Source organism: Lemur catta, chromosome 1, assembly GCF_020740605.2.
Source record: "Lemur catta isolate mLemCat1 chromosome 1, mLemCat1.pri, whole genome shotgun sequence".
In the NCBI taxonomy this organism is placed as follows: Eukaryota; Metazoa; Chordata; class Mammalia; order Primates; family Lemuridae; genus Lemur; species Lemur catta.
This window is the reverse complement of record NC_059128.1, coordinates 117,032,513-117,046,182: the sequence shown is the minus strand read 5'-3', so window position 1 is coordinate 117,046,182 and position 13,670 is coordinate 117,032,513. Positions and strand designations below refer to the sequence as shown.

Genomic DNA, 13,670 nt, shown 5'->3' with positions numbered 1-13,670 from the left:
GCTATTCGAACAGAGAGACCCGAATGACAAGAAGGCACCAGCCATTCCAACACCTGGGAGAAGAGGTTTTTGGGTAGAGGCACTGCACCGAGGTGGCCTGTCAGATTTGTAACAAAAAGAGGGATGGTATGAAGTTGGAGCTGGATGGTTCAGAGAAAACAAAGCATGTAGAGTCCAATAATACAGTAGCCACTTGCTGTGGGGCTCAAAGCACTCCACTGTGGCTATCCAGATTGCGAAGCAGAACTTTCCATTTTACTTCTCATTAATTAAAATTAAAACTTAAGGCCGGGCGTGGTGGCTCACGCCTGTAATCCTAACACTCTGGGAGGCCGAGGCGGGTGGATTGCTCGAGGCCAGGACTTCGAGACCAGCCTGAGCAAGAGCAAGACCCCGTCTCTACTAAAAAAAAAAAAAAATAGAAAGATAAAAAAAAAAAATAGAAAGAAATTATATGGCCAACTAAAAATATATATAGAAAAAATTAGCTGGGCATAGTGGCACATGCCTGTAGTCCCAGCTACTCGGGAGGCTGAGGCAGGAGGATCGCTTGAGCCCAGGAGTTTGAGGTTGCTGTGAGCTAGGCTGACACCACGGCACTCACTCTAGCCTGGGCAACAAAGCGAGACTCTGTCTCAAAAAAATAAATAAATAAATAAAACTTAAAAAACTGCAAATTGAGCTCATAGAAGACTTTGAAGTATGTTGGGAACAGCAGGAACATGTGAATCTACATTTTTCAACTGCAAACTTTATGAAACCCAAAAAGCCAGATCAACTATTTCCAAGGAACATATAGATTCATGTGCTCAATTACAGATGTGAATGTAAAACAAACACGGGATTGTGAAGCCTTCCCATTCAGTAAAAGAATGCAAGATATCTCATTTAGCATTTTTACATACTGATCACATGTTGAAATAATATTTCGGTTATATTGGATTAAATTAAATACTTTTTTATATTTTTTTCACAGACACGGGTCTCGCTGTGTTGCCTAGGCTGGTCTCGATCTCCTGGCCTCAAGCGATCCTCCCGCCTCGGCCTCCCAAAGTGTTGGGATTATAGGCGTGAGCCACCGTGCCCGGCCCAACATAATATTAAAATTAACTTCACCTATTTGTTGGTTTTTTTTTTCACTTTTTTTTTAGAAAAAGTTACCAAAAAATGTAAAATGAGGTATGTGGCTCGCATTATTTTTCCCCTGGATAGCGCTGGTCGCCCGTGGGAGCACAAACTCTCTGGAATCTGAAGCCTTCCAGGCAGGGAGGGGGCCACGGTGGTCCGGCCCCGGTAGACGGAGGGGTGGAGAGAAGTTTCTGGACGTATTATGCAGTCATGATCCCTGTCAGTGAATCTACACGGCCCCCGCTGAACCGGCGGGGAAACGCTGCCTCGGAAGCCGAGCGGCACGGCAGAGCCGGGACTCGAACCCCGGTCAGTACCTGAACTCGAACTCGGACTTTCAGTATTGTCCGCTTGAAACCTCCCAAGGGTCCTCGAGGGGATTCGAACCCGCCCCAACTCCCGAGGTCCCGGCCCCAGCGCGCCGCGTTACCGCCGCTCTGCCTCCCCTCGGGAGCGAGTCAAACGTTCACAACGTTCACAACGGACTCCCCAGCCGAGAAGCTCAGGGACCAGTAGCCCAGCTCACTTGCGGATCTACGCCGAGGCCCCAAAGGCTCCCACTTTTCCACACACACTCCACTCACCCGCGGCGGCCCCAGACTTCCGCTTCTCTCCAGCGAATCCCCAGCCGAGCCTTCCTCTGTTCCCGCCCCCCCGCTGACAACCCAGCCAATCAACTCTCAGAAAACCAGCTTTATTCCCTGCCCCACTCCCGCCTGCCAAATCACTCCGGGCGCGAGCACCGCCCTTCCCGCCCTCTTCAGCAAGCGCCGCGCGCCACCGCTCGGCCGTTGACGGCGCTGCCCACTGTCGGCAGCGACTCCCCGGAAGGGCGGGGCGAAGGGGGGCGGGCCACACCGGTGCGGGAACCCTCGGGATTGGTCAGGAGGAGCCCCGCGCTCTGGCTCCGCCCACCCCCGCCCTTGACATCCGAGTCGGAGACGCTGGGGATTGGTTCCTGGCGGACACACTAAGAAGCCGAGAGATGGTCCCGCCTCCCTCGCGCGGCGCGGAGAGGCAGCTCCGCGAATTGGTCCGGGGAGTCTGGGCGCGCGCCGGCCGGCTCTCCAGGATTGGCTAAGGGGGTGCAGGCGCCGACGGAGAGCGTTTTCTGTGATTGGCCGAAGGGTGGGGCCCGCTATTTGAAGGCGGCGCGCGGACGAGGTGCGCACTTCAGTACGCAGAGAGAGAGGAGAGCGGCTGCGGTTGACCTTGCCTTGCTGACCATCCCACCCCTACCCCCGCACCGGACCCAGAAACAGACGTGGGCGCGGGGTCGGCCACTGCCATAGCTGCAGCCCGGCGAGGCGATGGCCAAGGTGTCAGTGCTGAACGTGGCGGTGCTGGAGAACCCGAGCCCGTTCCATAGCCCCTTCCGGTTCGAGATCAGCTTCGAGTGCAATGAGGCCCTGGCGGACGGTGAGGTTGGGCCTGTGCGGAGACCCCCACCCCCGGGCCGACCCCGGCCTTCCCCTGGAGACCCTTCCCACGGCCAACTTTATCTCCCCATAAAACCCCCTCCGCCAACCCCGATCTCCCCGTGACCCCCCCCTCCCACGGCCAACCCGTCCACCCCCAACCCCGCCACTCCTCGTGACCTCCTCCTCCACTGTCTGCCCTGACCGCCCCGTGGAGACTTCCCCAACTACAGTAACTCTCCTTTCCCCCATGGAGACCTCATCATCTCTTTTTCTACGGAGCTACTCCTAGGCACCCGTTTTCTATGGAGGGACCTTCCCAGCCTCCATTCTTTAACCCGCAGAGACACTCTGCCACTTTGTCTTCCCTGTGGCTAGACCTCCGTTTCAGCCACCCACCTAGTTTTTCCCCTTGGAGACTGCCCACCCATCATCTCTCCCTTTTGGTGCGACACTCCCACCTCTCTTTTTCTCTGTAGACCCCAGTCCCCTCCTGTTTTCCCCAATGGAAACTCCAGCCCTCTCCCATTTTCCCTATGGAGACCTCTCCCCCAAGCTCCCTCCCTTTTTCTGTATTAAGACCAATCTCGTTTGGCAAGACCGCTGTCACCCCCCAGCTTCCCATTTGTCTTCAACAATCCCCTACCCAACCTGTTAATATTTAAACAACCCCACCCCCATCGACTGCTGCTTGTTTTCTACCCCAATGCGCATACCCTAGAACCTAGCTTCCCCCCTTAGTTTTGCTTCAACTCCCTTTAAGCTTGCGCTCCCCCCTGGGGAAATATGGCCTGACTTCTAGCTCTAGTCTTTGAGAGTAACTTGGTCTTCCCAGCTCCCGTTCCCCTCTCCTTTCTGTGGGCTTGGACGAACACACTCAGATCTAAGGGGTGGCATAGCCAGGCAGGCATGAGCCAGTTTCCGTGGTTGCCCACCAGTTTTTGGCTGACTTACTGCAGCAATTCTTCCATCGCTTTTGATGGCCCAACCTAGCGTGAGTGGGCTGAGCTGTGACAAGATCCAGCTTCAAACAGTCAGCTAGGAGGTCACAGCCTTTTGTGCATCTTTTCCAAGGTGCTTCCGCAGAGGTACTTATTCATCTGTGTGATTTAAAGGTGGACATGGCTCTCATCTCACAGATGAGAAAACGGGAGCCACAAAGCACAAAAGACCTTTCAAGCAAAGGTCTGTACAAATCTAAAATCTAAGGTCGCCCAGGGAGCCTTGGCACCGCTAAAAGGCAAGCCTTGCTTTCAGGAGGAAGTACTCCATTAAACCGTTTTTCTACTTGCTGGTTAAAAGAGAAGAGGCAGCAGCTGAGGAGGTGGAGATCTGGGAGCCTGTGAGGCAGGGGTGTGCTAACTAGTTAGTGCCTTTCAGTGGCAGGTGGGTGGTTTGCCTGCAAAACCAATCACTTGGATTAACTTGAGGCTGATACAGTGAGATGTGTATGTGCTTCTGGCAGGCCAATGGGTCAGTGTCTCCCTGGTTTCTCTCTCTCCTTTTCTAATTAAAGAGTTTACTTGTGGCTAACTATAGAATATGCAGAGTTAAATCCTTTCTGGAACAAGGCAGGGTGTAAATAAATAAAGTGTAGCATGACACTGTGAAATAAGATTTAATTTAAAAGCCAGGAGAAGATGTAAGGAGCTAGTAGATTGAAGGATTCACAGTTCCCAGATGGCAGGAGATCAGGTTTCAATCAGCCTGTTTGTGCTCCTTGCATTTAAAAATGGTTGCATGGTCATTATGTAGCGCTTTTATTCCTAGGAAGCCCCTGCCCAGTGATATTCCTAACTTATTTATAGCATTAGAACAGGAAAGACTAACTCAACCTGCTGGTCTTTTTTTTTTTTTTAAGAGACAGGGTCTCTGTTGCTCAGGCTGGAGTGCAGTGGCCCAATCATAGCTCACTGCAGCCTCAAACTCCTGGGCTCAAGCAATTCTCCTGCCTCAGCCTCCCAAGAAGCTGGGACTATAAGCGCCTGCCACCATGCCTGGCTAATTTTTATTTTTTGTAGAGATGGGAGTCTCACTATGTTGCCCAGGCTGGTCTGGAACTCCTGGTCCCAAGTGATCGTCTTGCCTCAGCCTCCCAAAGTACTGGGATCACAGGCGTGAGCCACCTCGCCCAGGCTGCTGGTTATTTTTTGATAGAAATGGAATGGCTTCTCCAAGGTCACACGGCCTTGTAGAAGTGTTGGCCCTGGAGTTCTGAGTCCATGTTCTTTATCTTAGTTCCAATCCTGGGAAAGAAAGCATTCCCTATTTTAGGGGAAGTGCATAAATGGAATGAAAAAAGAATTTGTGGGCCGGGCGCGGTGCCTCACACCTGTAATCCTAGCACTCTGGGAGGCCGAGGCAGGCGGATCACTCAAGGTCAGGAGTTGGAGACCAGCCTGAGCAAGAGTGAGACCCCGTCTCTACTAAAAAATAGAAACAAATTATCTGGCCAACTAAAAATATATATAGAAAAAATTAGCCGGGCATTGTGGCGCATGCCTGTAGTCCCATCTACTCAGGAGGCTGAGGCAGAAGGATTGCTTGAGCCCAGGAGTTTGAGGTTGCTGTGAGCGAGGCTGACGCCACGGCACTCACTCTAGCCTGGGCAACAGAGCGAGATGTTGTCTCAAAAAAAAAAAAAAAAAAGAATTTGTGGGAAAATGAGGACACTCTCAAAACACATTATAGAGGAGTGCTATTATTAATTAAGCCTGGACAATAAAGCTTGTCCTAGGAGAAATTCAAGTGGGAAATCCAGACTTTTTACTTCCCTCCTAGGGTCTCTGTGACTCTGACTGGCCAACTTGCTTTCAGTCTCTTTCTCGTGTTCTTTCCACGAAGTAGAGAGAATCTGGTTCCTGCCTCCATCTTGGCCCTATGAACTAAAAACCTGACAACAGCCCTGGTGCCCCATCAGGTGACCCCTGTTTCCTAAGGGCTCCAAGCTCCTTTTGCTCTTTTCTCCTCAACAACTGGAAATAGATGCTTCCAAGGCATAGGCCCACATTTCATACATTAGGTGTGTTTTTCTCCCCATTTAGTTGAGAAAGGCAACACAAACTGCTTGAATAAGTCATAGAAGCCAGATGTTCTGACTCAGAGCTAGCATGCAGTGGTTATGACAACAGGGTCTTCTGTGTGATTATGAACAAAAGCAAACTGATAAACAGAAAAAAGGCCTACTAGATAAGTTTTTTTAAAAAGGCAAGAAACAGACTCTCCAGCTAGTTCCACTACAGTGATTTTTTTACATGTCTTTAATCGTATCATTGGTTTGGGATTTTGTTTAAACATATAGTGGAGATGTGTGGAGTGTTTTTGTTTGGGCGGCAGGGGGGTTTGAGGCAGGGTCTCACTGTTGCCTGGGTTAGAGTGCAGTGGTGTCCTCATAGCTCACTGCAACCTTGAACTCTTAGACTCAAGGGATCCTCCTGTCTCAGCCTCCCAAGTAGCTGAGACTACAGGTATGTGCTACCACGCCCAGCTAATTTTTAATTTTTTATAGAGACAGCGTCTTGCTATTGCCTGGCTGGTCTGGAACTCCTCCTGGCCTCAAGCAATCATCCCACCGTGGCCTCCCAAAGTGCTGGGATTACAGGTGTGAGCCACCGCACCCAGCTGGTGTGTGGATCTTATACAGGGTTAGCTCATGAAGTTAGGGCACAAAGACAAATGCAATGTAATGGAGTTAGCCTTGACATTGCTCAGAAGGTTGGTTACATATGTTACATGTGTACAATTGTATCCTTTATTTGGTAGGTATGAGTTTGTGCTGGGTTGATGATTGATAATCCCACATCTAATTTGAAAGAAAAGTTATATTCAGAAATGAACTTACGTAAATTTGTCTCTACTTAAAAATCACTTGAACAAATTTAAGATGATTCGAATTTGTAGGCCCTTATTTCGATCATCTTTTGCCTTCCATAGATGGTTTTATCAGCTCTTCTAACTCTTGAGTCAGTATTTCTCTATGACCCTTAGTTAAATTCTCCAGTTTCTATAATTCTGGCCATGGCAGCCCTTGCAGTACGTTTTCTCTTTCTGTCAGCATCCACACACTGTTTGTTTGGGTTTTGCCAAGAAGTATTATTCTCAGCTAGACAACAAGAACCTGTGGGTACACTGAGGCCTGGGCTATTTCAGTCTCCTTTGTGTCTGCCTCTGCCCCCTTTGCATTAATTAATTAAATGCACCCATAGGGGACTCCACTGGTTATAGGGAAAAAGTCCTGAAGGAAATATACCAAAATGGTGAGCTGCATTGGAAAAACAGAGCTAGCTTGTTTTTCTGTTCTTCCAAAAAATTTGATTCTAGTTGCATCACTACTTGTAACAAAAATAAATCAAACTTAACTTCCTCCCTTTGCAAATAATAAGAGGCCAGAGTTTGACTGAACCCCAGTGAATCAAAAGGTCCCCTGCAACCCACCTGCTAGGGTTCCTGAGTAGAAGGGCCTGGGTGAAACCGCAAAGGGACAGGAAGTGGGTATATTGAAGAAGGGCTCAGCTCAGGTGGCAAGTCTCTGTGGCCCAGTGTGCGTGTGCTTCCAAAGCTAGATGCTCTTGTGGGACACGGGACCAAGGATCAGGGCAGCTTCCGAGAGAGTTTGCTTCCTGTGAAATCATAGCTTGTGAAACTTTCCCCAGCTGCTAGAGCTAAAGGGTTGTGTAATTTCTAAAGATCCTAAAATAAGTTTCAGGTCTCTTGCCAAGCCTCCATGTACTAACATGACCTTGCCTCTGATACAGTTGGACCTCCTGCAAGAGGCAGTGGTCACTGGGAATTTCCTGTGGTTGATTGGCAGGGTCTCCGTAAGCACTTTTCCTTTAATCTCGCGGGCGCATACCCAGGGGGCGGGGCTCCCACTACTGGATGGGGTGATCGGAGGATCACTCTGTGATGCCACATTTGTTGACTGAGTCCCTGTCACTCGAATGTCCATAAGTAGGCATGACTTGTGCCGGATCTTCAAGACCAGGAAACTGCTGGCTCCTCCACCGGCCTTGCCTTCCCCCTCCTCCCGGCTGGCTCTCCTGCCAGATTGGAATCTGCTGCCCTGTCCTAGTTGTCGAGGGATCTACTCTGTTCAGTGGCACCAGTCCCTGTGTGTGAAAGAGGATGCTGCTTCCTATCTCAGCATCCAGTGGGCAGAGCCCCGAAATGGCCCAACACCCTGCCATTCCCTCCTCAGCAGGCCTGTGTCACGTGGTTCTTAATTCAGCTTCTGCCATACGGTTCACTCTCAGACTCTGAGAGGCCCAAGTTTCCCCTCGGAGGTACAAAGTCAAGGTCACCTGTCAAGCTAAGCCCGCAGGAGAAATTTCCCCAATGAAAGTAGAGCTTCATGCCCACCCCAGTGTTCAGGACTGTGGCACCTAGCACTTGGTGCCCTGAGGATGTCAGGCGATCTTGGGAATACAGATCTTTTGATATGTTAAGGATCTGTCCAGAATTAATGTGACAAAACCCTTTCCCTGCCTTCTTGCTGTTAAGCTGTTTTAATTTCTTAACCCCTCTCCTCCCATGTCCTTGCAGACCTGGAGTGGAAGATCATTTACGTTGGCTCAGCTGAGAGTGAGGAGTTTGATCAGATCCTAGACTCAGTGCTGGTTGGCCCTGTCCCAGCAGGGAGACACATGTTTGTGTTTCAGGTAAGAAAGATGAGGCCTTAGGCCTTAGCCCTTGATTCCTGGACACATCCTTTTCTACCCAAAAGCACACGGTGTGGTTCACAAGTCAGTAATGCAGGTTCAAATCCCAGCTCTACTCTCAGGAGCTCTCTCACCTCTCAGAGGCCCTTTAGACACCTCCCTCCCCACCTCTGTATCAAAGCTGTTCCCATGAGCCACTGATTTACAATCGATTCTCCTTATTCACAGGAGTTGTGTTCTATGAAGTTGCCTTGAACACTGAATTAGTGAATACTGAACTGTTGCCCCTAGGGGAGACACAGGGTTAGGTGATTAGAAGTCACAATTGGTTTTTGTCAACCAATCCATACATAAACTTGCTTTATGTGCATTTCTGTTTAAAGATACCTTATTTAATATATACTGTGGATTCATTCATATTAAACTCACAGCCAACAGCACTGTAACTCACACCTGAACAAAGCTTCTCCAACACAAATTTTCTCTACACCTTCTCACACTCTAGACGGCACTTCAGCACTACTCTTGGGGGCCATTGTAGACAGAAAATTTGCCAACAAAAAGCACAAAATGTACAAAAAACATGGCACTAAGGAGACTGCAAAAAGAACACTTGTTCACAGTATGAGCTGAAACGAGAAGATAGAATGTTTCCTTGTTTGACCTCAGGTGGGAGCACGCGCATTGAGTGACTCCAATTTTTCCCTGCTCTGTGCACGTCTGCATGAAAGTGCCACAAGTATTGATTTTAGGGTTACAAGTAAATTAAGTGGCTGGGCCCAGTTGCTCATGCCAGAATCCCAGCACTCTGGGAGGATCACTTGAGGCTAGGAGTTGAAGACCAGCCTGGGCAATATAGTAAGGACCTTGTTTCTATAAGAAACGTTAGCCAGGTATGGTGGCACACACCTGTAGTCCCAGGTACTCAGAAGGCTGAGGCAGAGGATCACTGAGCCCAGGAGTTCAAGGCTGCAGTGAGCTATCATCAGGTCACTGCATTCCAGCCTGGACGACAGATTGAGACCTTGTCTCAAAAAACAAAAAGGTAAGTAAGTAGGCAGATTCACAGGTACAGACTCCGTGAGTAGTGAAGGGGGACTGTAACTCCTAAATGGCTCTCAAATGTCACGTCACCTGGGTTGTCAGAAATGTGGATTCAGAGCTCTTTAGATGATTCTTACGCACGCTAAATTTTGGAAGTTTCTGCTCAAATGCATTCACTTAGCTACATCTCTGCTGTTACTGCCTTAATCTAAGCTACCGCATCCCATCTAACCCCTCACCCACCACTATTGAATCCTCCAGCAAGCCCCATCTACGCAGCAGTCAGGGCCAGCGTCCTGGGCGCGCAAATGGGCAGCTGCACAGGGGTCCGTGCTTGGCTTGATGCTCTGCTGTCACCAATAAAAACTTGATGGCTTTTGAATCGGGGGAGGCTCTTTATTTTCACCTATGTAGCTGGTGCTGTCCATAGCAGCACACACTCAAATCCGTCCCAGGTAGACTGGTGACTGCCTGCCCACCTGGTCAGCCTCATCTTATGCCACTCTGCCCTTGCTCACCACACTCCTGAGCACCACACACCTCTTCCTGCCACATTCAACATGGTATAGTCACTTATGGGATTGGTGCTGTCTTCCCCATTCACCTGAAAACTCTGGAGGGCAGAGAGTGTATATTTTACTCAGTAACTACACATTGCTTTGGGAATCTTCATACTCATGATGCAGAGATGTGGCTGTAGCTGTGCTAAGGCCCAGGATGTGTCTCCCCCAGGCTGACGCCCCCAACCCATCCCTCATCCCGGAGACTGACGCCGTGGGTGTGACTGTGGTCCTCATCACCTGCACCTACCACGGACAGGAGTTCATCCGAGTGGGCTACTATGTCAACAACGAGTACTCCAATCCTGAACTGCGGGAGAACCCGCCCCTGAAGCCAGACTTCTCTCAGGTAGGGCCCGATCTCTGCACTTTCTGCTTCAAGCAGGCCGGTTCCTTTGCACCTGGGGGAGTTAAACCATTGGGAGACCAAGGTCACTTCTTAAAGTTTCCAAGTAGTGCTCAGTTCTTGCAGTGCAGAGCTAGAACAGGAGAGAGAAAGGTCTTTGTTTCCGAGAGGCGTGCCTGGCAGAATTAAGATTAGATAGAGGCTGGGTGAGGTGGTTCATGCCTGTAATCCTAGTACTTTGGGAGTCCGAGGTGGGAGGATTGCTTGAATTCAGGAGTTTACGACCAACCTGAGCAAGAGCAAGACCCCAGCTCTATAAAAAAAATAGAAAAAATTAGCCAGGTGTGGTGGCTCTTGTCTGTAGTCCCAGCTACTTGGGAGGCTGAGGCAGGAAGATCCCTTGAGTCCAGGAGTTTAAGGCTGCAGTGAGCTATGATGACGCCACGGCACTCCAGCTGGGGCAACAAAGTGAGACCCTGTCTCATAAAAAGGAAAAGATAGGGCCTGGCCCTAAATCACAGTGCACAGACATTCTCTGGAGTTCCGCACATAGTTGTTGGTGGTGATGGAGTGAGTTTTTCTCTTTCTGGGTTTGTGCTGGGAGTTTGGGGGAGTCCTGGCTCTGCGGGAGCAATGAAAGAGCATGTTGATAAGGATCATTATTCCTCTTTCTTTCCCAGCTCCAGCGGAACATCTTGGCCTCCAACCCCCGAGTAACTCGCTTTCACATCAACTGGGACAACACCACAGACAGGCTCGAGGCCATAGAGAACCAGGACCCCACCCTGGGCTGTGGCCTCCCCCTCAGCTATACTCCTATCAAGGGCCTGGGCCTCCCTGGCTATATCCCTGGCCTCCTCCCTGAGAACTCCATGGACTGCATGTGACTGCAGACACCCAGAACCTCCCTGCACACCTGGAGGGGGCGACCAGGCCTCCCAGAGAGGGGGCGGGGCCATCTAGAGGACTTGGGGGCCATCAACTGCATCCAGGCCTGTCAAACTTGGCCAGAAAGAATGGGCCTCGGGTCTGCCCCAGCCCAGAAGGCTCATCTCACTTCTACTGCACAAGCTTATAAGAAGCAGGTACTTCAGTTCTTATTAATTTTTTCTGACTTGTGTCCTTTTTCTCTTCCACACACACTATGAATTCCATCTTCAGGCCACTGTGGTCCTGTGAGGACCACTGACCCAAAGTTCTTCCCATAGGCCTCCCTAGCCTGCCTAGAGGCTTTCTTGGTCAGCTTCCGTCAAGGCTCTGGCCCTGCTGGGCAAGGGCTTTGTCATTCCTTTGTCTTCCCAAACATCTGAGCGGACCCACCCCAGCTTTCTGGTGTCATAGGCAAGGGGTCCTGGTTGGTAGGTGGACTTGGATACAATTTCGCTCCTTCTCCCAGGAGGATTTTTAGGTCTTTCAATCCAGCAGCCCCTGGAAAACTCTGCTCCCAAAGGTGTGATCAGCCTGATGCTGAGGCACCATGGGTGCCTCTCCCCAGTCACAGCCACCTTCCTGTTACCACCTAACTGGAGCTGGCTTTCCCCAGAAGCTGCCGTGGTGGGGAGGTGGTTGTGGCAGAGGGCCTGCCGTGCTCGGTCTGTGTCAGCGTCAGCATCAGGACCCCTCTGCCTCTGGCTGCCTGGACTTGCCCTCTGCTAAGACCATGTGGGCTCACAGGCCACAGAGTGATTTCAGGCAAGGGGAGCAATCGGTACTCTGAAAACCTTCCCTCCCGTATCTTCCCTGCTCTGTGCCCCGGTCCCGTCACTGTTACGTGGATGCTGTTGGGATTGCAGTTTGTATATGAAAGGGTTTTTATATTAAAAATGTTTGGTTAGTCTAAATATAAAAGCACTTCATCTATACTGGCTGTTTCTGCTTTTTTCTCGGGTGGGCTGAGATGGCTTTGCGTATGTCTCCTCGTAACATGGGGGTGGCCCCTTGTCACATCCAGTGGGTTGGCTTTTGTCCCCTTGTGCAACTTCTTTTTTTTTTTTTTTGAGACAGAGTCTCACTCTGTTGCCCGGGCTAGAGTGAGTGCCGTGGCGTCAGCCTAGCTCACAACAACCTCAGACTCCTGGGCTTAAGCGATCCTCCTGCCTCAGCCTCCCGAGTAGCTGGGACTACACGCATGCGCCACCATGCCCGGCTAATTTTTTTTCTATATATATTTTAGTTGGCCAGATAATTTCTTTCTATTGCTGGTCTCCAACTCCTGACCTCGAGCGATCCACCCGCCTCGGCCTCCCAGAGTGCTAGGATTACAGGCGTGAGCCACCACGCCCGGCCCCCTTGTGCAACTTCTTATTCCAGTGTTGGTTGTACAGTTGCATTCCAGATTGAGGTTCAGGCAGGGGTTTTCCTTTGCCAAAACTGAAGCAAAGCAGCTATTCTGTAGATAGATCATAACCAGTGATTTTTCAGACTTTGACCTTGACTCATAGGAAGAAATTAACATTGTGATCCAAGTACACACACACAACGGTTTTATAATATTAAATTTTACTTTACTATATAACCCCACAGAAGGGCCCTGATTCTCTCTCCCTGGGACTGTGGTTGACATGGGAACATGGGTGCAGATAGCTGCCAGGTGGGGTGCAGGTTGTGCCAGTCTACGTACAGCAGTGAATTGGCTTGTGGTTCTGAGCCCACCTGGCCCTTGGGCATCAGGAAGAGCTGGCTCCTCTGGTCCCCTAGCCCTATTGGCACCTTGTTTGGGCCTTCCTCTACTCCAGTGGTTCTCAACCGGGGGTAATTTTGCCCCCCAAGGCACATTTAGCAATATCTGAAAGTGGTTTTGGTTGCCACAGCTAGCAGGAAGACAGAGGTGTTACTGGCATCCAGTGGGTAGAGGCTGAGGGCGCTGTTGAACACCCTAGGGTGCACAAAACAACAAAACAGCTCCCCTGACAAAGAATGATCCCGCCCCAAACATCAGTAGTATGGTAGTTGGTAAACCCTGGCTGTCCTCGTGCTCCCTATGTATTGAAATGAAAAAGTACCCTAAAGGAAGGGGCATCTTGCCCCTTTTCTGCTCCCCTAGGGCAGGGTCCCTTTTTCATTGCCCAAACAAGCAATCAGCCTGGCTATACCCCAGACTCCTCATCTGCAGAATGGGAGTGGTGATGATAGTACCTACGTGATGGGAGTGCGGTGCGGTGCGGTGCGAAGTAACGTTAAGTGAGTGCCAGCTCTCACTACTGGCAGGCGCCGGGTTGGGGCCCGGCAAAGGCGTGGACACTGAGCGCCCGCTCCCGCCACCCGTTGCTCCCAGGGCCCAGCATCCTGAAGCTCTGGCTGTGGCCAGGGGAAACCCAGGAGGGCCCCCAGCCTGGACCCCAAACAGGCCTGGCCACTTGGCCTGGGCGCTGCTGCCCAGCGCCAGGCCTTATGAATGACGATGGCCACTGGCCTGGCGACCTCTGACCCGCAGCGCTGGCCGCGCCCCTCCCCCGCTGGCAGGTGGACAGAGGCTGCGCCGGGACGGCAGCAGCGCCAACCGCGGCTGGCCGACAGC

The 13,670-nt window shown here is 50.8% G+C and overlaps 1 protein-coding gene across 1 annotated transcript; it reads left to right on the top strand.

The window, feature by feature from the left end:
- Positions 1-2,290: 2,290 nt before the first annotated feature.
- ASF1B (anti-silencing function 1B histone chaperone) lies at positions 2,291-12,015 on the top strand. Its single transcript, XM_045550766.1, has 4 exons — positions 2,291-2,547; positions 8,088-8,203; positions 9,980-10,156; positions 10,834-12,015. Exons 1-4 carry the CDS (start codon positions 2,439-2,441, stop codon positions 11,038-11,040), a joined length of 609 nt encoding a protein of 202 aa, XP_045406722.1. The 5' UTR covers positions 2,291-2,438; the 3' UTR covers positions 11,041-12,015.
- Positions 12,016-13,670: the final 1,655 nt, after the last annotated feature.

What these genes read in the sequence shown, in the direction of transcription:
- ASF1B (XM_045550766.1), top strand. Translation starts at nt 2,439, where the DNA reads ATGGCCAAGGTGTCAGTGCTGAACGTGGCGGTGCTGGAGAACCCGAGC. An exon ending in CAATGAGGCCCTGGCGGACG is followed by an intron (nt 2,548 to 8,087) that starts GTGAGGTTGGGC and finishes ATGTCCTTGCAG; the next exon opens with ACCTGGAGTGGAAGATCATT. An exon ending in TGAAGCCAGACTTCTCTCAG is followed by an intron (nt 10,157 to 10,833) that starts GTAGGGCCCGAT and finishes TTTCTTTCCCAG; the next exon opens with CTCCAGCGGAACATCTTGGC.